Here is a 27,972-nt window from a genome sequence, read left to right on the forward strand (position 1 = left end):
CCCTTGAAGTGAGGGGGCGTTCCCGTTCTCAGAACGGGACGGAAACGCCCATTTGTGGCTGCAGCTGGACCATATTGGAGAATGATGTTTGGCATATTTTCAGTAATGTACGGAATTGTATTGTCCTGCATCACAGCAAACAACAGACAACTGATAACATCCAGTTTAATCAGAAATGAACATTGTTATCGTCAACATAGAAGAGCGCTTTATACAGTAGTAGCTCCGCAAAGTGTACACGGTGTACCCGATATTTCGTCCGTCGATCTTAAATCTCAATGCTGAACCCATAAATGCCTCATTAAAAGATTTAAATGACTACATTATTCCTCAGACCGTATGAATGCCACGGACCTGTATATGAATATACAATATAGATTAGAATATACGTGAATTTGTAATAAGTCTGTGATTGACGCGCATGTACGGGAACACAGGAAGTAAACACCCCCAACGCCTTGTCATTGGCCAATCACCTAAACAGAGACCTTTGATTGGTCCATCTGTGCGTCTCATCGTTACAATTCCGACTGGAAACATGGACAGCTCGCTTTTTTTTAACACTGCAGTAGGCATCATTGTGTCAGACGTTTGTCATAACCTGCTCGCTTCTACTTTGTGCACAATTTTGATTTATACGCTTTACGACCAGACTTTGGTGGATTGGATTCCGAAGCATTCATCGTAGTTTTTAAATTTGACGGTAAGTATTCTTGCTCGCTGCAGCGGCGAGATTGCTATGCTGGGTTGCTAACAGCTGTTCAGTGCTGCCTCGCCACTGTAACGATATGTCAACATTTCTGATTGTTGTGTACTTTTGTCATCTTGATGGCGGTTGCTTGAAAACCAGGTCACGGTGGGCATTAATTCAATATTTGATTGCTGCAGTTTAACGTGTTTGTCGAACTAGTGAGGCTTAAAGCAGCACTGGGCAAGAAATCGACCTTAATAGTTTTTTTTCACACCTCTTTTGATGAAACATTGACTTACAAGTACAGTAGTTGAATGGAACTTCATTCCCTGAGGGGGTCTGTATCGTTTCTACTGGCACAAAGCAACTTTGAGGAGGATGGGATCAACGCTGGCACACAAAAAAATACAAATGTCCTGGATTGCTTTACGGCATACACACTCATCATTTCGCTATAAGGACGGCTCAGGATTTCACGAAACTACGCGCTGGCACGCATGCGAAATGTGGTTGATTTTTGTCAAAACACTAATGCTTTTGTCCGCATGGCCATAATCAACAAAAACTGACATATGACACAGTGTTGCTTTAAAATAACTTTTTACAAATATTATCAAAAGTTCGTTGACTGTGTTGCGTGACATTTGTGACTCGCTGTTGTTTAATGCCTTTCACCCCCCCAATCCATAGTCATGTCTTTCCATCAAGACCGTGGAGTTCCCAGGGGAGCAGTGCCCCCCGGGCAAAACTACCGAGCCACCAAGCTGAGGCCCCCACCGCCTCAGCCTGTTGTACCCCCGAACACCTATGACCCTCAAGCTCCCACCACGACAGGATACCACGGGAACAGCAGCGGCTACCTGCCGCCGCACCCTGACTTCATGTCGTACCCGCCGCCAGTGCCCCCCCCGACGCTGGGCTCTCTTCACCCATTTCCGGTGCGTCCACCCTTCGCCAAGCCACCTAACTTTCCGCCTCCCCCCTTGCCCGGTGCTCCCATGGCTGGCTCACTGATGGCGCAGAACCCCTACCACCCTTACATGATGCCGCCCATGCCCCCGCCGACCTTGCCGCACCCTCCCATGCCGCCCCCACAGTCTTCTCCATCTATGACTTACCCACCTTCGTACCACATGGGCTATCCTCCGCACCCCCCTTTCCCTCCACCTGCCTTCAAACCGGGACACACCAAGAGCCCCGGCTCATTCCAACCTGAGCAGAGTTTCCACCACAGGGGCCTGTACAACTACGAGAAGCCCAGCGTCGGCGGCAGGCGGTCCCCCGAGCGAGGGTATCACCATGACGACCGCCGGAGGCGGGGCTACGGCGCCCATGGGGACAGGCACCGTATGGACATTCCCAGTGAGCGCAGGGACCGCGGCAGGAGCCCGGACAGGCGCGGCAGGAGCCCGGACCGGCATGGCAGGAGCCCGGACAGGCACGGCAGGACTGAGGGCGGGAGGTACAGGTCCGAGTATGACAGAGGACGGTCCCCCGGCAGCCTACGTCGGAGCCGCGATCGCAGCAGGTAAATGAAACCTCCCTCAAGACTTAAATGTACGTTTGGCAAAGACCATCACCTTTGATTGTTCTGTTCTGTAAAAATAATTTTCAAGCGATACAGTCTTGGGTTCTTGCTAGAGCTGAACGAGAACAACTTTAGAAGTCTATTTGCGGTTCATAATTCACATATTCATGTATTTTTTTCCCCCACCCAATATTTAAGAAAATATTCTTCCTATTTTCCTCCCTTTATTTTTTGGGTGGAAAAAACAGTTCATGTTTGTCAGAACATTGCTATGTTCTGGGCCGAATTGACCCATTTAAAAATAAAAATACAGTTACAAACATAATTTCTTCTTGGTGTAATCAATAGATTGACTGACAGTGCTTCATTTCACACATATTCACTCATTCAAAGATTACATCAGAACACTCCTAAAGCTAATAGGAAGGGAAAAAAACCAACAAAAAAGGCAGACAAACCTTAAGTGTCTCTTGCTCGACGTTCTTGAATGCCTTCATTTTGTTTTTGTGTACGCGCAGGGAGCGCTACCGCCACCGTGACAGTCGAAGGTCCCCGTCGCCTGACCGACACCACCGAAAGAGGCCTCGCAGGTACGCAGGATCTGCTGGGCTCGCCGCATTTGATGACCATCTTTGCTCATCATATTTGACCGTTTCTGTCCCCGTATTTGACGTCCCTCCCCTCACGTGTCTGTCGTCACACTTTATGTCATGCCTCCGCCTCCGCAGTCGCTCGACCAGCCGAGACAGAAAGCGCAGTCGCTGGGAGGAGGAACGGGACCGCCGGTCCGAGTCGTCGTCTGCCATGAGCAGAGATCGCGGCCACTCCTGCGGCCGGAGCAGAGACTCGGAGGAGTGCGCCGGCGGTGGCGAGAGAGAGCCGGCAGACGCCGAGCGGGACAAGGACCGGGGAGAGGACGAGACGGAGGATTATGACCTGCTGAAGCCCGCCTGGATCCGTTGCACCCACGCTGAGAGCTTCTACTCCAACGAGCCCATGGATCAAGTGGTATTTACTCAAAATGGGACGGCTGCCGCAGTCCCTCTCTGCGGGTTTGACTTCATGGACCCGCTTTGTTTTGACCTGCAGGGAGATTCGACTGTTGTCGGCACGAGCAAACTGCGAGACCTGTACGAGCGCTTTGAGGAGGAGCTGGGAAAGCGGCAGGCCAGAGCCAAGGAGTCTCGACCCAAGTGGGACCCGCCACAGACCAAATTGGACGAGGATCACGGTGCGGTTATGAATGAAGAAACCAGTGTTTCCCAAGCACTTTGGAAAATTGTTCATTTTCACCTAACTGGTCAGAAAATGGTCATTTATTTACTACAAATGATGTATCCGTGTTTATGTGTCTTCGCCTGCGATTTGTAGTGACAGGCATTGCAAGTAAGTGTCGATGGCACAGGGTTATAACTATTAACCGAACAGTAGCTCTTGATGTCACTCTTGGCCACGCCCCTTAAAGGCACACAACACACAAATGTACGCACGTCTTTGTGTGATTTGTCCTCATTCCACTTTATGGAATCAGTTTATTTACATTTTCAAACGTGTTGTTTTTTATATTTTACAACAGTGCTATTTGTCTCTAAAAAAAACAATGTTTATTAAAATCATGATTAATGGCTTTTCATTTCAACAGGGAACATGCATTTATTACACAAGTAAAATGAGTGCTCAGTAAATGTTGGGAAACACTGGAATGGACGCTTTTAGCCTCAGAGTGCAATCATGATTTTTTTTTTTTTTTTTAATGTTCATATGAACGCGCACGTTTCAGGCGACAGCAGCAGCGAGTCTGAGTGCGAGTCGGACGAGGAGGGAAGTTCTTGCTCCAGCAGCTCCGACTCGGAGTTGTTTGACGTCATTGCCGAAATCAAGAGGAAGAAAGCGCATCCGGATCGGCTTCACGAGGAGCTGTGGTACAACGACCCGGGGCAGGTGCGCTCCTCCTCCTCCTCCTCCTCCTCCTCCTCCTCCTCCTCAATTCTGCCACCTGGGCCTTTCGGTGCGCATGTGATCGCCGTAACCTTTTGCCTTCGTCCAGATGAACGACGGCCCCCTGTGCAAGTGCAGCGCCAAGGCCCGCCGCACCGGCATCCGTCACAGCATCTACCCAGGGGAAGAGGTGCAAGGATCATTTTGTTCAGCTACCAGCCCAGTCTTGCGTCGCTTGTGACTTTGGTCGATTTGAACTTTGGGGGTTCTGTGTTTTTTCCAGCCTGTGGAATTATGCCGTGGGCTCAACAACAATGCTGGGAAGTTGTTCCACTACCGCATTACCGTGTCTCCGCCCACCAACTTCCTGGTATCAACTCGATCTCAAACATGTACTTGCCGTCGTGTTTTCTGCATTCGTTTGAGTCACTTTTGTGCCCTTGTCCCGCGCTTGTGTTCCAGATGGACCGTCCCACTGTGATCACCTACGACGACCACGACTATCTTTTTGAGGGCTTCTCCGTTTTCTCCCACACTCGTCTAACCAGTGTAAGTACACCAGCGTAGAATCTACAGTCTCCCTTGCTATTTTAATATTTATCTTTTGTACTATTGTATTCATTTAATCAAGTCATTTGCTGCAGCCGGAACCGCCCTGACTAAGCGTTATGTTATTTTTTTCATTAATGGGAATTTGATTGCCCTATCGCTGTGGATTCAGAAGGGAGCGTTGACTATAATGGCACGTGAAACTATCGACACGTCCGCCTTAAAGTCACGCACTGTTGTTTGTTCGCTCTGTGCTCAAGTTAATTAGCTGCCAGTCAAGACGTGCGGTCAATGCATTTGTCATGTCAAAGATCAGCAAGGTTTCCTGTTCAGACAGCTCCTCATAATGCTGACTTCAGCCGAGCTATTTCGACGTTTGTAAGGTCCATCTAAAACACTTTAGAATTTCCCGTATTAATAGTTCAAACTGTAAATATACCCCAAACTGTGACGCCAAAACACAAAAACAAACTTCTAAATGTGGCGATGAGTCTCCGCGGACATCTTTTGCTTCCGAGACGAAACTTAGCTCCTCCCCACTATGCAGTACACAACTTGTCATGCAGTCGCTTCAACATACCGGTAGTTCCTTGGCACCAAGATGCCACAAGATCTGCTCCCCTTGCATATTTGCAAATTCACAGATTTGTTTTATTTCTTGGGGGAACCTGCTCTGCTTTTGTGCTAGGCCAAAGCTCTAATATAAAAGTATTGCTTTGGTGCCATCTTGTGGCAACTTGACGCCACGAAACCGAGCGAGGGAAGGAGCTTCATTTTTCTGCCGGAGAGAAGAGTAGTGCTTTGACGCTGTCTTGTATCTATAGACAATTCTAAGCCTTTTTGTTTGGTCTCATTAATAATTTGCAAGTTTTCGCTATTCGCAAGGAACACTGCGCTCCTTTTGATGTGCCCTCTTGCAGCATTTTAACGCACTTCAGAAATGGCACAAAAGCAGTGAATAGGCACATTTTTCAGCAAATCACAGACTGAATATTTGAATTGAAATTGGTGCAGGGAGACTGTAGAACAGGAGTGCGCAAAGTATGGCACGCGGGCCACATACTCCATTCTAATTACGTTGCATCAATAGTCCTGGAATATTTGTTGCATTCATTTAGTCGCTTTTTCTCTTGAAATTTGTTCCTTAAAGAGGAAGTCAACCTAAACATATTTTTTTCAAGAATATTTTCGATGCAAGCCCACTAGTTGAAACAAGGCATTCTGATAAATATTGCGTTTGTGGAATGAGAGTTAATCCACCCGTTTTTAGCCATTCCTGGGGGCGGACATTTTGTCACTTCCGTCGACTGAAAACGACATCACAACTACCCGGGGCTCTGGTAACGACCTATCGCGGCTCAGCTTCAGAAAACAGTCGAGCTGTGATTGGCCGTTCCCTGAGCCCTGGGTAGTTGTGATGTCATTGACAGTCGACAGAAGTGACAAAATGGCCGCCCCCTGAGATGGCTAAAAAGGGGTGGATTTTGCTGCTTAACTCATATTTGGGGTGGCATGGCTCAGTGGTAGAGTGGTCGTTTCCCAACCCGGAGGTTGTGGGTTCGATCCCCGGCCATGGTGACCATGTGGAAGTATCCTTGAGCAAGATACTGACCCCCAAGTCGCTCCTGATGCTGCGCCATCAGTAGGTAGATGAGGTACAGTCTAAAGCGCTTTGAGTATATATAAGTGACAGCCCACATTGCGCAAACGCAAAATTACTCAAAATGCCGTGTTTCGAACATATTATTGAAAAAAAATATGTTTGGGTTGATTTCCCCTTTAAAAGGTATAGTAGCTTAAGTACTCCTGGTCAGTCGTTTTGAACTTTTCAAAGGTCAGTCCAACACGACTGAGGTTGTCTGAGTACAACCAGGTGACGCAGAAGTCGATAACATGCCGCGTTTTAATGCCAATTTGAATGTTGGACCTTCGGGGTCGTATTTCCCGCGGCAGGGGCGTCCTGAGCATTAGCCGCCATTTGAACTGGATCATTTCAAGCATTCCGCCTTTAAAACGCTTCATGGCGGCTCGGGGGATTAAAAGGCTCGGAGCGCCGCGTTATTCGGCCGGCTGCTGGTTCGCGCTGTGGCTGTGTCTCGCAGGTTAATCTCTCAAAGTGCCCCCGCGCGGACAAGAAAGCGGGTGTAACCGGGAGATTAAAGCCACGGGGAGACGGGGGTGGGCAGGTTTATCTGTTTAGTGATATTTGAGGTGTTGAAATGCCAAGCGTGAGCGTTGACGTTACACGGCGTCTTTGCCCCCGGTGGCGCGCGGCGCTTTGCCAAAGTGGAGCTTTTAATGAGTTGCTTTGCAAAGCCGTCACCTTGGCCTAGCGCGGCGCTAATGAGTCAGCGCGTCCTTTCTTCACGGCCTACTCTGCTCCTTTCATCATCCCAGATTCCATTGTGCCGGGTGATCCGCTTCAACATAGATTACACCATCCACTTCATAGAGGAGATGGCACCCGAGGTCAGTGCAAGCTCCTTTTATCTCGCCGCTACTTTCGCAGCCTTTTTTTTTTTTTTTTTTTATTTGGGGGCTTTTTTTGTTTTTTATCTGGAGTGTCTGAGCCGCTGAGCCGCGCGTCTCCCCTCGCACCTCAGTGCCTCCTGAGCCGAGGTGCTAATCCTTTTAGAAGAGGCGAGAGGGATGATGGCGTCGATAAGGTGGCTTACGCGATAAAGTTGGAACGTGGCGTTGGCTTGCATAATGGCGGCCTTCATTGCGCCCGCGCTCAACGCTGCTCTCTCGTCTGCAGAACTACTGCGTCCAAGGCCTGGAGCTATTTGCCTCCTTCCTCTTCCAGGACATTCTGGAGCTGTACGACTGGAACCTTGCAGGTACCTCGAAGTTTGGGCTCGGGATCGTAAAGTTGCTCCACACTTCCCAGACTATGGCTCAAGAGTTGAATGATGTTTTGCAACCATGCAGAACTGGACAAAATGGCGTTAAAATGACTCTCTGATTTGTTATTTCACCCCAAAAAAAACACAATTTTCTGATTTGAATCAATTTTTTACTCCTATGCATGAGTGACAGTGACATCATTCGAAAGGAGTTTTGCTTTTTTTTTTTTTTGAGCTGGAATTTCCTTTAAAAAAGTTGAAAAAGAGTGTCAAATCTGAGAGCATCGCGCTCCTTTCTTGGCATACACAAAACAATGTGAAAATCATTCCACTCAGATGGTTTGTTTCTTAGCGGCTATTAAAGTCGCTTATCACAGAAAAATAGTTGCTGGGGGCGGGGGGTCAGAAAAGTTGCCAAATATAGCGACCAGGTTGCTAACTTGGCAATACTGATTGTGCTTTTCCAAACACACCAGCCAAAAATTGTTTATAAAAAAATCACCTTGGCGAAAAAAAATAATTGAATCGCCCAGACCTAAAAGCATGTCAGACTGTAAGAGATGACTCTCAAAACTCAAAGTCCTTCTCTATGAAGCTTTTTAAATGATTGCTTTCTAATCGCACATTTTTTTGCAATCTCATTTTCAGGCCCAGATTGGGACAACAAGGCCAGCGGATGCCAGCGCTTCCACTTCATGCCTCGTTTTGTTCGACTCCTCCCCGGTGAGTCATGAATGTCGTCACTTTTTTGTCTTCCTCTACTTTTTTTTATCTTTGTTGGACCAGCAGAAAAGTTAGGCGCACCCAAATTTTCCACCCAGGTTCCACCCAAAGTTGCGTCACATTCAACACCGCATTTTTATATTGTCTTTTTAGGTAATAATGACTGCTAAATGATGTAACTAACAGTCTAGTCATCATTATGTTCTTTATTTGAATCACACTTTCCCATATTAGTTTGCTCTGTTCCTGGAAAGGGCGCATCACCTCCCCTGTGCACTAGATGGCGCAGCTGCACTGCCACTTCTTTCCCCCACTGGCTGGTTGTTATGACAGCGTAGCCGCCTACCTTCCTTCCATCAATAAACAATTTCACCCCCACCCGCCCTTCCCCCATTCAGCCGTCCGTTATAGGCTTCGTTTTTTACAAAGAGCACAAAGCTACTCCAATGCAGCATTCGTCTGAGTGTGTGTGTGTGTACAGTGAGAGTGTATGGGCATGCATTTATTAGTGCCCTAATGCATTTCCAGTAGCCAGTGCCTCGCATGCGTGTCCATGTGCAAGCACACTACATGCAGGTCGATCAATGTTGCATGAGTGTCTATTAAACCCACTCGACTTGACCCCTGTGCACACGCCTTTGCATTTGACCATTCTCCCCTGCATTTTACTCATGTTTTTGTGTGTGTGTGTGTGTGTGAGATCATCACGGGGTTGACATCATTGTGCTTTAGCTCGTTCGTGCAGCCGCTTGTCAATGCACGGTGTATTTTTTTTCTTTTATTCTTCTTTTTTTTTTTTTTTTTTACATTGAGGTGGTGAGCGGCAACATCAGCCTTCATTTGGGAAGGACATAACACGAAAAATGTGAAGAAAAAGCATTTGCTCAAGCTTGTGAAGTATTTGACCTTGGTAGGGGGAATTCGTTCTTTTCTTTCATCCAAAATTCAATTCATCGCTCCATGTTGCTCCCGTTAATAGTATTTTTTTTAATTATTTCTTTTTAATATTTGGTTAATGTCACACATTAAAAAGTATTTTTTCGGTGTCATTTATGCACCATCTGAATTGTCTGGTTGTCGGCTCACAATGTTACATAAGATGATGGCGTCAGGAATATATCACAGTACTGCGTTGCCTGTATTGTTAACCTGTTGTATTGTTGAACCGGGAAGCGATTATTTACATAATTTCCCATGGGAGCCATTCTTTTGAAATGCGACTCAGGCAATGGTTGCGATTGTGTTGAACTCGAGAGGTTCCTCACTATGCTGATGCGCACACGTTCGCACATGCACTGGATACAAACAAAATCTGCACACCCCTATTCAAATGCCAGGTGGTTGTGGTATGAAAAAAATGAAACCAACCACTAATGGACCTATATTCCTCAATGGAAGAAAATATGTGTTTGAGCGGGGGAGTAAGACTAAACCGCTCAGGCAATGTGGTTGCACAAGTGGGGGTGTGGCTGTGTTCAGAATTAGGCAGAATTCACTCTGATGAGCCCAAATAAAGTTCAGATGTGCTAACTGGCTTTTTCCTGACAGGTTTTGTGCTAATTTGAAACTGATCATTGAATAGATTTTTTTTTTCTCAGTTGACTTGTTAAGAAAGAAAAATGGGAATTCACCTTGCTCTTATATTTCCTTGATGTCACGAAAATCTGCCATTTGAACAGAAGTATATCGACTCTGTGCCCTTTCAACTTGTACCTCGCCGAGTTTGGATTTGAGCTGGTAGTTGTGCTTCTGCAGATGGTGGCAAGGAGGTGCTGTCCATGCACCAGGTGCTGCTCTACCTCCTGAGCAGCAGCAAGCCTTTGGTCCCCGAGGAGCAGATCGCCGACATGCTGCAGTGGGAGGAGCTGGCGTGGCAGAAGTATGCGGAAGAGTGCAAGGGCATGATCGTCACCAACCCGGGCTCGGTTAGTGAGGCCTTTTTTTTTTTTTTTTTTGACTCTCTCCATTGGACGCCGGTCCAAGGGCATCCGCAACCCGTTGTGCTGTTTGTCCCGCTAGCCCGTGACACCGGCACGCTCACCTCTTATCCCCAAGGGCGTTGGCTGTCACTATCCTCGTGCGGTTCCCTCCCACCCCCGCCCCGCCCCCACCGCCACGCGCTAATGTCACCGCGACGCTGGCTCACCTCCGTGTCGGAGGAGCCTTTCAGGGGGCCGTGCAGTAATTGTGTCAGGGTGAAGGTGATGCGATGTCATTGCCGGCTAAAGAGCTGCATACCAACGTACCGACGACCTTTGGCGAGCGTGACTTATTGGGTGGGCTCCTCCCCGAGTCAACTCTGAATGTTCGCTGTCAGGTGTGTCAGATAGCTGGCGGGAGGGTGGGGGGTGGGGGGGGGGGGGTTCATCATCAAATCATCTTGGAACACCCGCCCGTCCCATTCGATTCTACAAACAACAAATTTATTTGGAGGTGGCCATTTTATGGTCATTTTGACCATTTCCAGGAGTCCTTCACAGAGGAACTTAACCTATTGCAACTGAATTTAAAGCTTTTATACTTGGCAGATGATCAATGCAAAATTAAAAGAAAAGCAAAAAAAGACACTTTCCCTCATGACAGTTTGCTTTTCACACCGCACAAATGCTTCTGCTCTTCACCGGAGCTTCTTGTCTTCTTCCAGTGTCCAATTTTTGCAGGGCGACCTGGCACTGACCCGGAAAATTCCATCAGAGCAGGGAGGCATTAGATCATAAATTACCTACTGATGCTAAATTTATCTCTGAGCAAAAGTATCGGGACACATTCCACCTGCGTGAAGGAAACGTGTGTTGTGCCACACGCTTGGCTTGGAGCATGTCTGGGAATTACTTTTGCATTTTTGTCTCAGATTGGATGGGATGATGTCATCATTGCTTCTCTTTTTCATCCTGAATGTTTTTTTTTTTTCCTCCATTCCAAATTCAACCAAAAGGATCTGTCCCAGACAGACAGATAAAGATAAAGATAAGACGTAGCACAAATTATCCACAGGACTTGTTTATCCATATATTTTCTCGTTTCTACTTGTCAATACGCCTTGCTCCTGATTGTTGTTCGAGATCCGATCTCGCTCACACCATTGATACGAAAGACGTTGATTTGAAATAATCATCACAATATTCTTCTGACAGCGTTCCAACGTTACTGCAAGTGTAGCTCAGCATATTTGCGACATCAACGTAAGTGCGCACTCGTTAGATTGACACTCTGTCCTCTGCTGCGTTTGGTCAAGGTCTCGCAGGATTGGGGGGGGGGGGTTAATCACTGCATTCGCTGTCAATCAAAGTTTAGCGGTAATTAGTAACACTCGCAACGTGGACGTGCAAGGGCACCGCGTTGGATGGCCGGCCAGGATTCATCCCCGATGATCTGTTTGCACCAGAGCTTACTTGATGGCTTTCGAGCAAGCAATGCTGGAAGTCTCAAGTGTTAACCTCCAATTTTCAAAGTCAAGTCGTGACCTGGTTTCAGCAAGTCAATAGCCAAGTCATGAAAAAAAAACATGTTTTTCCGCGACTTTGTGCGGCGTGAACGCGGCTAATGTCAAAGTGAGAGTCAGGCCTCGAGCCATCTGCCGCAGGAGCTCATCACGCCATCTGATCTCGCCAAAGGTGCGACGGGCTACCTGAGGACGCTCCTCCCGCGTCCGCGCGCCGGGCGGCCTGCTCGCCGCTGGCGTGCCGCGCGGCGAATGGTGGAACGGCGGCGCCCGGTCGCGGAGCTTGTTTACACTCCTAACACGCTCGCCTCCGCGTTGTCGCTCCCCAGAAACCGAGCTCGGTGCGGATCGACCAGCTGGACCGGGAGCAGTTCAACCCAGACGTCATCACCTTCCCCATCATCGTTCATTTCGGGATACGGCCCGCCCAGCTCAGCTACGCCGGAGACCCTCAGTAAGATCTGTTATTGCTTTGAACGTGCTAAGCGGCTGTTTTAACTTGACTGATGAATGCGGGCGCGTATAGCTCAGACAAATTTGCCTGCTTTGTATTCACTCGATATTCACGCTCAGTGCGGGGGGAGTCCAATGTTTTCTTGACCGACTGTTTTTAAAGGTTACCAAAGGCACGCCAGTGGTTGCGAAGCGGCGTGCAGTCAACTGCATTTGAGATGCCAAACAGGAGATTGGAAGAGTGGCGTTTTAGACGCCAGTTTCTCAAAATCAAATCCTCTTTAAGCCATTCATTTCGAAGGCTAGTGACGGAAGACCAGTTTGAAATGTGACAAATTGCCAATCAAACGCTCTCCTGCTTGGTCGTAAACAGGACTGAAGGCGATTCTCCCAGTCATTCCGGATCATCATTTGTTGCAATCTGGTCGCACCCAAGATAAATGTCATGCAGCTCCTTTTAGCTTTTCTCCTCCCTTGTTCCCACTCGTCCTTATTCAGCGGCGGTCTCCCCGGACGCCGGGCGCCGTCCCCCTGCGTGCCGCGCCGCCACTACAAGCTTGAGAGTTTGCGGAAGGCAAAGTGCAGGCAGACTGATAGATTAGAAAAGGGAATAGATGGCGGCAAGGACGAGCGGCGTGACATTTTCGCATGCGTCGTCACGGGTGCCGGCTTCCTCCGTGGCGTGGCTCCGTCACGGGAGCCCGTGCGGTTTATTTCCCGAACACGACGCAGGGCCCGCAGGTGGGAATAGTGTATTGTGCTGCTGCATAATTAACAAAAGCGATGTCGAAGATCATCAGAGCTGCTGTCCCTGAGGAGTTCTGATGCAAAAAATGATGTCTTGGCTTTTAAAGGAGACAACTCACAATTTGAAGCTTTTCCCCAAGTGCCTCAACAGCTTGTACAGCATGTCGCATGCTTTTGTCTAAAATTATAGACTTGTGTTGACCGCATATTTATTGCCATTCACAACTATGGACACTTTTGAGTCTTCAATGAGGCTGACGTTGAATGTGAGAGGGGAAAAAAACCCTGGCCGGAGCCGGGATCCTAACTCTGAGCCTCTCTGAAACGTGCAAAGCTCTATCTAGTTCACCCGTTTTCCATTATGAGTCCTTAATTCTAATGAACACAAATTCTCCTCCTTGCCACAGTCAGGAGGCAACATGAGGATACAAACAGGAGGTCTATTAGTCAGGACTAATTTGCGCTCCCTCTGCCCGACTCGCCAGTGTCCTCGCCCCTCGCCGCCTGCCCACTGCGCGCTTTCATCCATCGCACGCCCTGCCGCCGTGTCAAACGGCTCCAAGTGGCACACGGCGACAAATTTATGGACAGACTGGGACGTCATTAGTGGCGTTGGTTGGCGCATAGGCTTCGCCCGCCACTGCTAATGATCTGTGGCGCTGTGGAGTGCGCGACTGTCGATGAGGCCGTGGGCGCAGCGTGCGTTATTAACTCGCTGGACTCAAGACGCCCTGGTGTGTTGTCACCCTCGCCGGACCGTCAAGCTCCCGTGCGCCGTATGCCGAGGTGACGGGTCAAAGGCCAGGGAATAATGTGGCGGAGGAATCGGCCGCACGGGAGCATTAACATTTAACGTGAACATTGCCGCCTTTGACGTCAAGACGCTTGGAATGGACAAGACGGACCAGGTTCTTTGGTGCGCATAGAACAGTCGGCAGTCTCTTAGTACTTCGTTTACTTATTACTTGATTAAAACCGGCCCGAAACAATAAAATGCGCTTATAAAATGCAACTTGTCAAGCTTGTTACTTGTTTGTTACGTCGCTTAAGAAATGCCCGAGATCTGTCGGCCAATCAGAAGACAGTAGTGATCTCACCGCCCTGGTCGGCCTTGCGAACCAGAACCACCTCGGAGGGGTTTCTGAAAAGCAGTTCCATTGCAAAACGTGTCATTCAAAAAGCAAGCGCTCAGGGTCAAGCAAAGCCGTTCCAGTGTCAAACCGCTACAATGGGAAAGCGGCTATAGACAAGAATGCACACTCACCTCCAGGCCCGCAACCCTCCTTCGCTCCAGCAATAACTTCACAGATCAATCCAGTAAGTGTTGTTCATAAGAAGCTAACGCTGTTGTCTGACTTAGAGCCGGTGCCCGTTGAGATCCAATTACATTACTCCCTGTGTAGGTCACTGCCAGGGCATTTTTAGAGGAAAAATATGGACCGGTCGCCAGTCAAGACTCATTGTGGGGGCACATATCGACAATTGACATTCAATAACAGCCCGATCCTCAACTCAACTTTATTCATGGGGCACTTTCAAACAACCGTGGCTGCATACAAAGCGCTGTAGATGGAGTAAAAATCCGAAATACCAAAAACGGAGACAGTTGATAACAAAAGACACAAAAAAATGCAGTGTCCGACCGCTCAGTGTCACTCCGGATTTGTTACACAACTTCACGAGGAAGGCACCTCATGACAAATAACCCCTCAGACTAATAACACTGGAGGTGCGCGGAGGAAGAGTTAGCATATGCTAATGTAAGCCGGGAGGGGCGCCGCGAAGAGATCACGTCGGATCTCCGGGAAAGGTCACCGACGCAGGCCGGGGACGCGTGGGCCTCCCAGGCTGGATATTGGTCCCCTCGCCGTCTCCTTTTTCGTTCAGGACGCTTCCGAGCGGAGGCGGCGAGCTGATAATCGCCGCCGTTAAGCCGTCTCATTCCCTCGCCTCGGTCTCTAATGAAGTCTCCCGTATTAAAGCTCTATAATTCTTCTATTCTGCGGTGGCCCCCGTCCCCAGCCCTCCTCTCTCACACACACACACTCACGCACGCGCGCGCGCACGCTCTCCCTCCATATCGCTGCGTACGTCTCCTCGCCCTTTCACTCTGTCCGATCGGCCAAGCCGCGCCACCTTAACTCGCCGCCCCACCAATCATAATTGAATAATTCTGGCTAAATGAGGAGAAAGTCTGCTGAATGGGAGCAGAACGGTCACACTCAGTGCATCAATCAGAAGGCTTGATTGAAAATGTGGGGGCACGGGGTGTGGCGGGGGGGGTGTGGGGGGGTCTCGGCGGTGGCTCCATGTCACCTTGCCGATAACACCCGACTCTCTCTTCACATGCAAATGAGAGCAAAGACAATGGAGAATGAAAGTGAGGAGCAGGCGAGGTGGAAGAAAGAAAGTCGGAGGCAGGTGAACCCGACTCGGAGTTCAAGCGGCAGACACGCTAACCTCGGACGTTTGCCGCCCACGAAACAAAAGCAGCTAATGGAGCAACGTCTGCAGGCTACTCCCCAATTAAGTTTAATATCAGGCGGGCGGCGGATGAAATACAGTATTGATGTGTTGTTGCAGACTTGGACTTGGAATCCTTTTAGCCTCATTTTTTTTCCCCCGCCCCTTCTTTCCTGGTTGCCAGGTACCAGAAACTGTGGAAGAGCTACGTGAAATTGCGCCACCTGCTTGCCAACAGCCCCAAGGTGAAGCAACTGGATAAGCAGAAGCTGACGCAGAGGGAGGTGAGCTCACGCCTGAAAAGACAACTAAACAAACCGGCAATGTTGCTGAGAATTTCCGAGTTCGTAACTGGACTCGGCACCAAATATCGGATCCACCGCAGCAGGACAATCTACTCTGATGAGACGTGGCAGAGCGAGAGCGAAGTGTCAGAACTTGTTAAATGGACGAAAATATTTTCCGTGGATACGTAAAAGAAAAACATGGGAAATCATTACGCCCCTCCGTCTTAAATTCAAATAATAATTTTTTTATTTTAATCCTTCCCTCCAAGAGTGTAATACTGAATGTACCAGTTTTGTTGGCAAAACCAAACAATCTGTACTCCTTTTATTTTTTTTAAGGCTAATGTAAGAAGTGTGATGTTCAAGTTATCTGGGACCACAGTGTGGAATATTCAGTTGGAACTACTGATGTCGGCATTTATAAACATTTTTTGGGTGAGGGGCGTCACCTAATTTGCGGTTTTTACATCATTCGCAGCCGGGCTTGGTTCCCCCTCCCCCGAATAGTAGACTGCAATGTCATTTTTCATGCCGGTAACGAGCTCCCCGGCAGAGGTAACATCCGAAGTGTCAGCCATGCTGCTTTTGATGAAGCAACAAATGACGAGTTTGCTCCTCCAAATGCCACCAGCTCATTTCCACTCCTCGATCTCATTTAAACGTGACAAGCTTGGCGCACTCGAGCGCATCTCGTAAATATCGCTCGTCTCTTATCAATTAATTGTTGCTGCTCTTTTTTTTTTTTTTTTTTTTTTTCCCCTTCATTCTCATTCGGCGTGTACATCTTCGCTAAGTGCCTTGCGCCCCCGTACGCTCGCCGCCTCATTTTATTTATTTATTTTCTCATATCCGCGTGAAAGCCTCCGGCGCGAAGGTCAGAGCGGCGCTGGGGACGGAGATGCTTTAGTTCAGGTGAGATTCAGGCTTCATCCGACACCCCGCGCCCCCCCCCCCCCCCCCCCCCTCCAGGGACTCCTTGTAACGCCTCAGCGGCACATAACACATCCTGCTTGACACAAGCACAACCAATAAGAAGCAAAAAGTTGGACTCAATTAGTTGCTTTCCTAGGTGGCTCTCCAGCCAACAGGGCCTGAATGTCCCGCTGTCAAACCGCAGCAATTACACACGCGCACGCACACACACACACACACGCTGCTCGGTAGAGCGCTGTGCCTTCCGCTAGCGTGCTTTAGTTGCCCTGTCAGGACTCATTACCTCCCCCAAGGAGGCTATTTTGGGTCTACAATACTGTACGTATTGTGTGCATACGTCGAGAAGTAGCTTGCAGATATCCGCACAGTTGTGGGAAGGGTTGGGCGAAAGAAGAACCCATTAACCTTTGCTGACGCAAAACTCTGAGCTTGAGATGACGTTCATTCGTTCGACTTTTCGGTTTCGGGGCTCAGTGTGTAACGCAGGACTGGAGCGACCGTTATCCACCACATTTGGAAGGAGCAAGCTTTTTACGTGGAGTAGCGGCATATCAAGTTGCAAGTTTTTTTGCAACTTTGTCCCACCAGTCTTCCACTTGCCACCAAGCTACGAGGAAAGCAAGTAAATGATCCGCAGCTATTTGCTAAAGCGCTCATCTGTTCGTCAGATGGCATTCCGGTGGCTTCTGACATATTGACGGCGGAAACCGGTTTGCCATCTGACCTTTGCACCGGAAAGGCGACGCGTTGATGTGCATCCTGTTTTGCATACTTTGCATCCGTAAGACGACATCAAATAATTTGGTCATGAAATGAGCGTCACTCCTACTTCGCTTGTGTATTTCCGAATGAATTTTTGACTCTGTAACGTAATGTTAGGCAAGACACACACACACAGTCTGACTTCATATTTTAAGTGCTGTTCTATTTTTTTTCCCCAACAAAGTACAAAAGCATGCGATAAGTGGGTCACGCAGTGTCTTGTAGCCACCTTTTGTGAACATGGAATGGACATTTTTATCTTCTCTTCCTGATGGTCTCAACGCTTATTTGAATAAATATCACGTCCGCAGTCGGGCCTGTCAGTGCACTTGTGAGACGTCTCTCAGCTCAACACAACAGGATTTTCCGCCCCTGTTTTCGTTGTTTTCTCTCAAGAAAAGGGGGGCTGGTTGTTTATATGATGGACGCGACTTTGATGGTTTGCTAGTTCCAATCACGCTCTGGATTTACACTGAATTATTAAGTTGAACCGTCTTTTTTTCAAGATAAAAAAGACTCTTGGAGTCGCTTAGCTTCCGAATGTCCATTGTCCGATCCATACTGGATATGCGCCAATGTCTGCTTGACCTCATGCAAATACGCAGATTGATGACGTATACACACCCGGCTTTGTGCAAATGAGCACATTCTTACGTGAGACTTCGTATGTAGACGAAAATAGACTTGAGTTGGGCACCTTGAAAAGACCTCATAGGTGCATTTAAAAATCACCTGCATGAGCGCTTTCTCTTCCAGACTTGCAATTTACAATAATTAGTCCTCATGACCTTCCCCCTGACCACGCAGCACAAACGTTTCCATGTCATTTGCAGCGATGCAGATGTGTACCGCGTGCGTGTCGGGTGTGTGTGTGTGTGTGTGTGTGTGTGCGTGCGCCACGCGCGCGCATGCCCGTGCTGTTGGTGGCGGCGGCGTGGGCGAGCGTGTTCACTTTGATGCAGAGTTCAAAGTCGGTTGGCATTATTTATTCATGCCTTTGTTGTTCTTATTTCCTCTGCGAGGCAAAAATTCCTGGCGTTCCATTTGCGGCGGCTCGCCGGGAGTCGATTGCGTCTTGGCTGTATGTAACGCACACACGTATGCTGACATATGTATATAATGACTCGTGTGCAATTTCTGCACCCGATGAGCTTAAAACCAAGGCGCAAAGCCCACTATGATTTTTGGCCAACCGTTTACAGCCTTAGCGATTTTTACATTTGACCCTTGTGAGATTGACACCCCCCCGGGTGCCTCTGCTCTTGCTCGGTCGGGGCTGAAGCCTCTGACGGGCCAAGCTGACCAATGGCGAGGCCTCAATTAGCCACCATCAGAAGCGGTAATGCCATCGCTGTCCGCCGCTGCATGTGGCATATGAAGCTCATGACATCTGTTAGCACAGCGGGAATGAAACGGGTTGAGGTAGCGTGGGAATAGGGGGGCGTTGGGTGTGTGTTCTAAGGATGGGTGCTGTCCCCGCCGGCTTCACTGCCATTGATCAATAATTGACCGGCTGCTTGTTTGGCAGGAAGCTCTTCAGAAGATCCGTCAGAAGAACACCATGCGCCGCGAGGTGACTGTGGAGCTCAGCAGCCAGGGATTCTGGAAGACCGGCATCCGCTCCGACGTCTGTCAGGTAACACGGATGCGTGCAAGACGCATGCGTTGACACTTGTTTACAGCTTTTGATTCGAGTATATGTAGGCAGTGAGCGCTCGCGGCGGTTAGGGATGAAGACCTGACGTGAATAGCTAAAACTGACAAATAACATAAAAATACCCCCAAAGGTTTAATATTGCCTATATTAGTTGAAAAACGTGCCCGGCCGATTAACCGACAGTCCAATGTAACTGGACTTTATTGGGTCTTTTTTAAAGCTGCAAAAATGTGACGTTTATTTCCCAGATTTTTGCTGAGGGTTTTTTTTTTTTTTGCACACTAGCACATCACGACATATCGCAAAGGTAATGGCATTCACACATTTGAACACCCCAAAAAAATATAAACGGCATCCTACGATGATGTATGACTAGTGATAATCTACTGTATGAATACGCCAAGCTCGGTGGTCAAGCAGGTTGCGGCGTGCTGTAAATAATGCAACGCTTGGTGGCAGTGAGACGAGGCGAGATGACGCAGGCGGGTGGTTGACTGCTCAGCCGCGCTCGAGAGAGACACTTGCGATGTTGCCACGTGTTGCGTCATGCCCTCGCTCGAGATGCGCGCGGCCAAAGTGGACTCCCCGCCGCGCCTGTGCAACCTCGCCCCCTTCATTAAGGCCCAGCCGTGCCTCACGCGTCGACACCTTGCTCACACGCAACTTGACTCCGTTTGGCGAGACCACTTAAGTCCGTCTCGCACTCAAATTGACTCTCATCTCCATGTGTCTGCTTTAAGGCAAACACTTAAGCGCCGGTCTTGAACTATTCCCCTGACCTAACGAGCGATTTGGAAATAGAAGAAACAATCTTTACCAGTTGTTGTGTTGTGTACTTGAAAATAAATCCAGAAAACTCAACGAAATTCACTACGAGGAATACAAGGACACTAACGAACCTCTTGGCCTCGTTGCTGCCCCGTTGAGTAGTCGGGTGTAACAAAATGAAAAACATTGAAATGGAATAGATAAATGTTTGTATAAAGTCCCCTGAAAAAAAGGCAAATATCTCAGATATCACATTAGTCAATGTATGATGTTGTAGGGCTGGGTGATAATGGGAAAATAATAATAATCGTGATTATTTTGATTGACATTGAAATACACAATTATTCAGTCGGTTCAAAACTCGGCTTTAAATATAAGTTGAATGAACAACCAGAAAATAAATTGGTCTCAAGGTAAAATCATAAAATACCCAAATAATGGTAATGCAAAACAACAAATAGGAATCAATACTGTAAGTTTCTGCTGTGCGCACCTTGGCCTCTTAGTTGCAGTGCACGCTTGCATTAGGATAAAAAGACTAGAAGAAGAAAGTCGTGATGGAACGTACCGTTTTATGCGAGCATTAATCTAGCAGACTTGAAGGCAAAGTTATGAGGTTGTTTTAAACAGACAATGTGTAATTACCTTTTGTTTGACGTTTAGTTTTGACACTAAACTCGGAAATGCGTATGGCATTTAACAGCTTTAATCTTCAAACTGAAATGTCTGGCACCCTCTTCTGGCTTCATTATGCCTCACTTGAGAGCACGCCACACAGCCGCGTTGAACGTTAGTTTGATCAAATATCACACGCAATCCGTCATGATCCAAAATGGATTCATCATACCCGTCCCAGACCTGAACGGGTCTGCAGTGGCCAAAAACGACATGGCGGCAGCTCGCGAATTTGCGTGTGAAATGCCACGGTCTCGTCGGCGTTTATTTTTGCCGATTCTCTCTCCCGTTTATTTGTCTTCCAATTGTGCTGCCCTTCAACTGTAAAGCAATAATTGGCAGCCCGGCGGTCTTGTGCGAGCGCGCATGCATCGCCTACAGCTGCTGCTCACGTTTGGAGAGGCATGACAGGAAAGTTCGAGTCTCATAAGCCAGACCTCTCTTGCAGCAAGGTCTAGCAAAAAGGATCCGATCCATAATTGCCACCCAATTATATTTGCTTCAAGCTGGACTGCTGCGACTAATTGGTTCATGAATAATTTCAGGCGCTACACTCTGCACCGCGCGTCGCACCGCCGAGAGATAGCGGCAGATCCGAGCCCAAACTTGCTTTGTTCCCCACCGAAAAAAACCGCAATTCACACAGTGAAATGGGCCCGCTTGTGATTGACATCGCTCGACACCACCAAGGTTGTTTCACTTGAAAGGCGCTTCCAAGATCTGGCCTTCACTTTACAGTCAGAGATGAGGAATTTTCACTTGCTGTTGTCCTGCGCCTTCTGCGTCCTTCACGGCAGGCGTTCGAAGGCTGTTCGGCATTCACAGAAATTTGAAGCAAATGAAGCTTGTTTAGTTTTGTTTAGCATGCTGAAAAGGCTGCGCATGAGGTTCCCATGTTTTGCAGCGACAGAACTTATACTTCCTGCTTATGTTGAGCTATATGTCAGGGTCAACTGTAACCGTGTTCCTCTGGCCAGATTTACACTGCCTGCTGCAAAGTTAACACTAAGCGACTTGGTCATGTAAAAGTTGAAATCAGGCCTCTTCCAGATGTGCGGAATAATCCAACATACCTATCAGACGCGAGTACAATGTAAATGCACAGAACGGGATATATCAGGGTCGTAGCACCAATTGAAAAGTTTTGAGCGAACTTTTACCCAGTCGTTTTGCCTTTTAATGCTTGCAATTTTAGACAAACAGTAACTATCAAAAGACTGCGTCGTATATTCTCAGTTGAACTATAATGGCTGCCAGAAAGATCCAGACATGGTTGTGGAGCCTTTTTCTGCCAGATGCGGAAGGAGGTCTAATCTCTCCTCAAATGGTCCCTACTCTTCTACTGTCTACTGTTTTTGTGACCTGGACGAAGGACTCTGCATAAACATTCTGCAACAAACGGTATCAGTCAGTCGTCCGTCGGACAAGTTCGGGAGCCCGGCGCGGCGCGGCTCGGTTAATTGGCTCTTTAACGATGTCAGAGAAGCGCGTCACCCGTGCAGCCCCCCGTGACGGCCCCCGGGTTTCCTTGTCAACACCTCTTGGTGCCGTCAGGCCACCGGTGTCGCCTTGCCCCGTAGCGCTAATTAAAACAAGGACGCCGGGTTCCTCTCTCGTGTGTGGGCTGCGGGTTAATGTTGTGAAAACTGCCTTTTGCCGTATTGTCTCGCGGTCGCCTCGCTGCGAACCGTGAACTAATGACGGAGCCCCTTCGCCGACCACCGGCTGCTTTTGCCGCCGCCGTTCTTCTCACGGCCTTTCTGCAGAAGGCTGTCAGGGTACGTGTGAAAGTAAGTGTGTCAACACGGCCAAATGGGCTTCGATCCCACCGCCCTGCCCCAAAGTGAATTTTCCCTCCTGTCGGTCATTCCCTCTCACGCCGCCGCCATCGGGTTTGTGATTATTTCATCTATGTGTTGCCTAGCGCCACTTAATAAATAATGAGTGTCTGATTGATTTCTGCCCGCTATCAGCTCTCAGCCTTTGCTTCTGACAATCTCTTCATCACACATTCCCCTCCAACATGTTCCCGTCACTCCTCTTTCATATCAGACATGATCCTCACTCAGGTTCCCCCCTCCTGAGCCGCCTCCTTGAGAATTCTCTTTGTGCTCCCACAGCACGCCATGATGCTGCCCGTCCTCACCCATCACATCCGCTACCACCAGTGCCTCATGCACCTGGACAAGCTGATTGGCTATGTCTTCAAGGAGCGCTGCCTCTTGCAGGTAAGATGCACGCTGCCCGCTTCGAAAGCAAACACTTGTCAACTGCGTCTGCAATCATAAGCGTCAACATGCAGCTGTTCTGCACGTTCTCATAAAGCTGTCCGTTGTAAGGCCCACCGCATGCCGAGCGCTGCGGCCGAAACTGACTGAACCGTCGCGCATATCCGGCCGTCTAGATGTCTGTCTGGCTAGCTAACGAGTTAGCTAGCTCGCTATCTAGCTAGATGGCTAACCAACCAGCCTAACTCTCTACATAGCTGGCTATTTAGGTACCTAGCTAGCTATGCAGCTACCTGGCTGTCTACAACCATATATTCTTTTCAAGATTTTCACATTTGTCCATGTTGGTCTACCTTAGTTGCCCACGCCGATCTCTAACGCAGGTTTATTCTCAAAAGAAAGAAGCAAATCCCACATTGGGAAGAAAACCAAACTTGTTTTGTCTAATGTCTGTGTTTTTTTGCTTCTTCTACAAGCGAAGGGGGCACAAATACAACAACTGGATCGGATTTTTGTGAGGGGAAAAAAAAAGAAAAAAAATCAAGGATTTATTTGAACATCCCAGCACTTAGGGCACTTCTTTTCATCCATCTCGAAACGTTCGTATTATCCCCCGCGAGTGTTTGGTTGGCATTGGCTCTTAAACTTGCAGCTCGAGGTCATTACCGATTTGTGCTAAAATTCACGATTCAATTTCAATTCAATTTCACTGTGCGGTTCAAATAAGAGTACCTTCAAACCCGCCTTCTCGTCGATCCCGTCGTCAAGTTGCCGCATGCTCAGAATCCGTATGCGTACGGCCGTATTGGATTTGAGATGAAGTTGGACAGCCGGAGTGACAGAGTTATGTGACACCACCGTGGCACCGCTGTATTATTTAAAGGCTGGCATAGTTAATAACTGCAACAAGACAAAGCCGCGCACACTGGTTTGAGGCTGCCTTCCTGCCTGCCTGCCTGCCTGCCTGACTGCCCGCCTGCCTGACCGCCTGCCTGCCTGCGGTGAGATCTGGGCTTGTGTGCGCACGTCCAGTGAGGCAGCAGACTCCTCATTATTTGGACCCGCGCCGCCTCTGCTCAGACAGTTCAGGCGGAAAGAGCGGTGCGGGAGTCACTTAAGGTAGCCGGCGCCGACCCAAGTCACAACTCTGCTGGGTCTTCTGTGACTCGCGGTGACAGTACAGTCCTGCCAAACGCCAGCTCTGCCCTGTCATGGCCTGGGGGTGTGCAACCCCCCTCCCATAAAACCCTTCCAGCAAGACTGAGGAGGCGTTAGAGAGCGCAGCGCTGTGCAGTTTTCATCGTTAAACTCGCACCTCTCTTTTTGTGTTTGTGCGAGAAGCCCGAGCGCTCCCTGTGCCTCGGCGTGCCGGAATTTGCACATATTGATCGGCCATTTGTCAAGTGTGCCGTGACGAGCTGTCATTAAGCGGCAAAAAAGGAAACGCCAGCCAGCTACGAGGCTCGCCGCCGGCTGACAAGCACACGTGCGGGGCCTGACATCACCTCCTCTCTCTCGGGATCGTCTACATACACTATGGACAATTCATAGCGCAACCAAAATAATGTGGCAACGTGCCCCTGAATTCATACAAAGTGGAGTTCAACCAAAGTAATGGGGGGGAGAAGAAAGTTCGATCGAAAGTTGTTAAAAAATATATTTGAACCTGAATTATGAGAACTATATGCTTCAGACCTTACAAATCACAGTTTTACCAAAATTATAGGGGAATGTGCGAGTAAAGTCATACAAATGGACCACAGTTTTGAGTAAATATATGCCCTTGTAGTCCTCCTGGTGTCCTGATGAGCAACAAGAGTGCAGTAGGAGAAACGCGTGCTGGTCCCATGCTTTATTGGAGTGATTCAGCTTGAATTATTAATGGCTATTTGATTTTAAGACACACACACGCAGTGCCGCCCGCGTTTGCTTAATGTTGGTCAGTCAAATCATTTTAATCATACTCACGGAGGAATTTGCTCGGACAAAGTTGATTGAGTGTTTTGGGAGATTTTTTTTCTGTTCTTTGCACTAATTGGTGTAATGTTGAAAAACAAGTCTTCAAATTCATGTAGGTTTGACCAATTTTCACAAAGCTTCATAAATGTTTAATATGCACGCCATTTAACATTTTTGCCTTGAACTCTTTACATAGATTTAGCACCATTTTTAGGTGCAGCATCAATGTCGTTTGTTCCCCCGCACGGGCTTTGAAGCTCCTCTTGTGAGAGGCTCCCTGTGAAACATTTAGCATGTAAATAGTTTTGGGGGGGGGGGTTATCGCGGCGCGTTGATGGCCGCCCGCCGCATGCGAGCGCATCCGTCAAGGCCGGCCTTAATCCTGCTCGCCCCCCTGTTGATTCAGCCCCCACTCCTCTCTTTGGACCCACGCTGGCACAACTAGAGGCATCAGAGAACATCTCAATAATTCAAGTGTACAAGTCCCCCAGCCCGCTTGTGTTGTCACACGCCCCCCGCCCCGACGCATGCGGTTGTGCGTGCATCACTATTTTATTTGTTGTCTTATTCATGGCCACGCCAGCGCTCACCACGACATTCCGGCAGGCCTCTTGTTTGGCCCGCATTACATTTTACCGCATTCCGGTCTTTTCTAAATCCGTCCGTCTAAATGATAAATGGCGTTTGACGCCGCCTCCTCGCCAAGCCTGGACAGCGTGTGGTCGCCATGGCGATAATGTTTCGAGCGCCGCGCCGTCACGCAAGTGGAGTGCAACGCTGCTGGACTGCACATCCTGTAACATTGAAGGAGTAACTTATTCAGAGGCATGTCAAACTGTTATTGCCAACACGGACTCGCATGTAATGTTCTTGTGGCGACTTGTGTCATGAAGTAATGTGAGTAGTCAGGCACCACAGTAAAATACTCACGTCTTACATATTAATGAGTCGCTGTGTTATTATTAAGTCATGAAATCTCAAGTCGTTTGACTGGTCATGTAATACAGTAATAATGAGCATGCTTTTAATGGAATGTTTTGGTTAATGCAATCAGCATCGTATGTTGAAAAAACACAAGGAATTTCTCGCTGCTAGTTGTTTTTGTCCAGTGCTGCGTTTAAACACTCCGAATTTTTCGTGAGCTATTGACAATTTTTTTTCCCAAAGGTGTGGGCCAAAATTTTGAATTGAATTCAACCATATCAAGCAGCATTTGGCAAACAATTCCCTAAAAAAAAAGGAGTCAAGCTGTAAAGTTTACTATCAAGCGATATATAAATCACAAACAGCCACACAACGTAGCTTTAAAGTCTGCTAGCTGGATGCTAATACATAATGGGAAACGCCATCTATGTGGCGGTGTTAAAACACCTGAATGAATAACTATGCAAAATTGTTTTATTGTGCATTTCTTTTATTAATCTACTATTACTGTTTTTATAAAACACATTTTTTTTCCCTGGATGGGTTAATGGCATTTCCATTCATTTAAATGGGATCACTATACAAAGTGAAATTAGCTCATAGATATTCGTAGTTTCCAAATGATCTAACGTGTGTATTTTGTTCCTACGAGTACCGTCATATCCCGTGAGTAACACACAATTTTTGGGGCAAAATAATATCTGAAATTGTCCCACCGTATTACACATAGAATCGTAAAAATTACACACAAAAAACACATTTTATAGTTTTTTACCTGCCCCTAGATTTTGTAAAAAAAAAGAACAAAAAAAACATAAGCCGTACAACATGACATCTACACATGTACAGAGGGGGAAAAAAAATGCTGTTTACCACTGATTTTGGGAGGTCGTATTATACTAGGGTGCGTGATATTTCAGTGCAGTTCTTGCTACATTTTCAAATGTTACAAATGTGAACTCTTGCCTTGGCTCGGTATCGAGGTTTCGAGAAAAAACCCAATCCAGCATTACATGATATGAGGGTTGTTGCCAATCAGATTGACGGGACACGTTGCTTTCTGGTTAAATTGAGTGGAAGGAGCATCGGCGATCTCCAAAGGGCAACGCTGCTTTGCGACGTTGCCGTCAAGTGCACACAAGCCGCAGTGTTTGTGCAAGTGACTGATGTGTTTTCTTTCTGTGAAGCTGTGACATGGCCTGGCGCTCGGGCCGTGGGAGGAGGGGGCGGACTACAAGTCGGAGAAGAAAAGAGAGGCTGCAACTTGTTTTATTTGCTTTTTATCCGACTGTCAATATGGAGCCGAGGCGCCGAGCAAATGCGCTCGTCTCGCACAGAAGCCAGATGACAAAAAGTACAATGGCTGTAGAATTTTGTCGCCTGTGTTCACAGCTTGAAAGCAGCAGGCCTCTTGTGCAGTGCTAAATATTGAAGCGCTCGCGTTCAGGTTTTTACATATATATCACATTGGAGCTTGAAATTGATTTGAAGTTGTTTGAAAGGAGACAAGTCGACAGGGGAGAGCAGCTGTGTGGTTTTTTTTGGGGGCTGGCATTCGCCTAATGGAAGATTGATAAATGCTTGTCGCATCTTTTCTTTTTTTTTTTTTTTTTTTTTTTTTTAATCTCACATGCTTTCCAGGCACAGCTAAATGTTTTCTTTATGCTTCTTTTCCCTTTTGGTTACTTGACTTTTGGTAAAGAGTTTATGAATGTATGATTTTTACCTTAATGGTTGTCTTTTGCGTTTTATGTTCCGCCCTTTGTCACAGCTGCTGCTGTTGTCAAACTGCGTTGTAAATAAAGTTGAGTTACATGCATTGGCACTTATCAGGTATTCGTCAGGCAAATCTTGTACCGGATCAGGCCGAGGACCATCTCCGGGATTTTTTGATGTTGATGAATAGTAGATGAATTGAAACATCAGCAGCAGGTGTGTATTAAAGGAGAATTGCAGACCGTGCTCAACATACAGACTTTGAAGTCACCTTTTTATCCCGTTCTCTGAATTTTCATCGTGATTGGACTTGCCTGCGGATGAATTCTCGACAACTAGAATGACATTTTTGTGTGAAAATCACATTTTCAATCAATGGCCCAATCTAGCTCTAATTGTGGTATGCCATAGAAGATCTTCTGTCAAGAAATTCAAAGTTTGAAGCACAAGTCCATTTTTGTGACTCATGTGCCTGACAACATATTCACACGTCTGGAAAAAATGGAGCTGGCTTTGCGCCAAGCAGGACGAGTTGTACATACAGTGCCTATTTTATGGTACCCTGCCTTGCCCGCCAAACTCGTCTTCTCCAGAAAGCAACTCACATAGCATATCTTTTTTTTTTTCTTTTGAGGGAGCGTTGCTGCTCTCACAGCAATTGCACCTTGTGCAGCCACACATAC

At 47.8% G+C, this 27,972-nt stretch overlaps 1 protein-coding gene across 3 annotated transcripts in view; it reads left to right on the top strand.

The window, feature by feature from the left end:
- Nucleotides 1-536: 536 nt before the first annotated feature.
- The window catches only part of drosha (drosha ribonuclease III), a 78,646-nt gene continuing 51,210 nt past the window's right edge, over nucleotides 537-27,972 (top strand). Inside the window, exons 1-17 of one of the 3 annotated variants that reach the window (XM_086020134.1) lie at nucleotides 537-703; nucleotides 1,382-2,219; nucleotides 2,738-2,809; nucleotides 2,948-3,227; nucleotides 3,309-3,450; nucleotides 4,000-4,160; nucleotides 4,267-4,347; nucleotides 4,441-4,527; nucleotides 4,620-4,706; nucleotides 7,104-7,175; nucleotides 7,465-7,546; nucleotides 8,201-8,275; nucleotides 10,031-10,200; nucleotides 12,047-12,171; nucleotides 15,565-15,664; nucleotides 18,891-18,998; nucleotides 22,583-22,690. In XM_086020134.1, coding sequence (XP_085876260.1) covers nucleotides 1,384-2,219; nucleotides 2,738-2,809; nucleotides 2,948-3,227; nucleotides 3,309-3,450; nucleotides 4,000-4,160; nucleotides 4,267-4,347; nucleotides 4,441-4,527; nucleotides 4,620-4,706; nucleotides 7,104-7,175; nucleotides 7,465-7,546; nucleotides 8,201-8,275; nucleotides 10,031-10,200; nucleotides 12,047-12,171; nucleotides 15,565-15,664; nucleotides 18,891-18,998; nucleotides 22,583-22,690 — 2,586 coding nt within the window. In that variant the 5' untranslated portion in view covers nucleotides 537-703; nucleotides 1,382-1,383. Of the gene's footprint in view, nucleotides 704-1,381; nucleotides 2,220-2,737; nucleotides 3,228-3,308; nucleotides 3,451-3,999; nucleotides 4,161-4,266; nucleotides 4,348-4,440; nucleotides 4,528-4,619; nucleotides 4,707-7,103; nucleotides 7,176-7,464; nucleotides 7,547-8,200; nucleotides 8,276-10,030; nucleotides 10,201-12,046; nucleotides 12,172-15,564; nucleotides 15,665-18,890; nucleotides 18,999-22,582; nucleotides 22,691-27,972 lie in introns of all 3 variants that reach the window. The other 2 variants (XM_086020135.1, XM_086020133.1) reach the window with 2 other exon arrangements.

The sequence above is a fragment of the Filicampus tigris genome, chromosome 21 (genome assembly GCF_054856515.1).
Source record: "Filicampus tigris isolate MCC_2025a chromosome 21, RoL_Ftig_1.0, whole genome shotgun sequence".
In the NCBI taxonomy this organism is placed as follows: Eukaryota; Metazoa; Chordata; class Actinopteri; order Syngnathiformes; family Syngnathidae; genus Filicampus; species Filicampus tigris.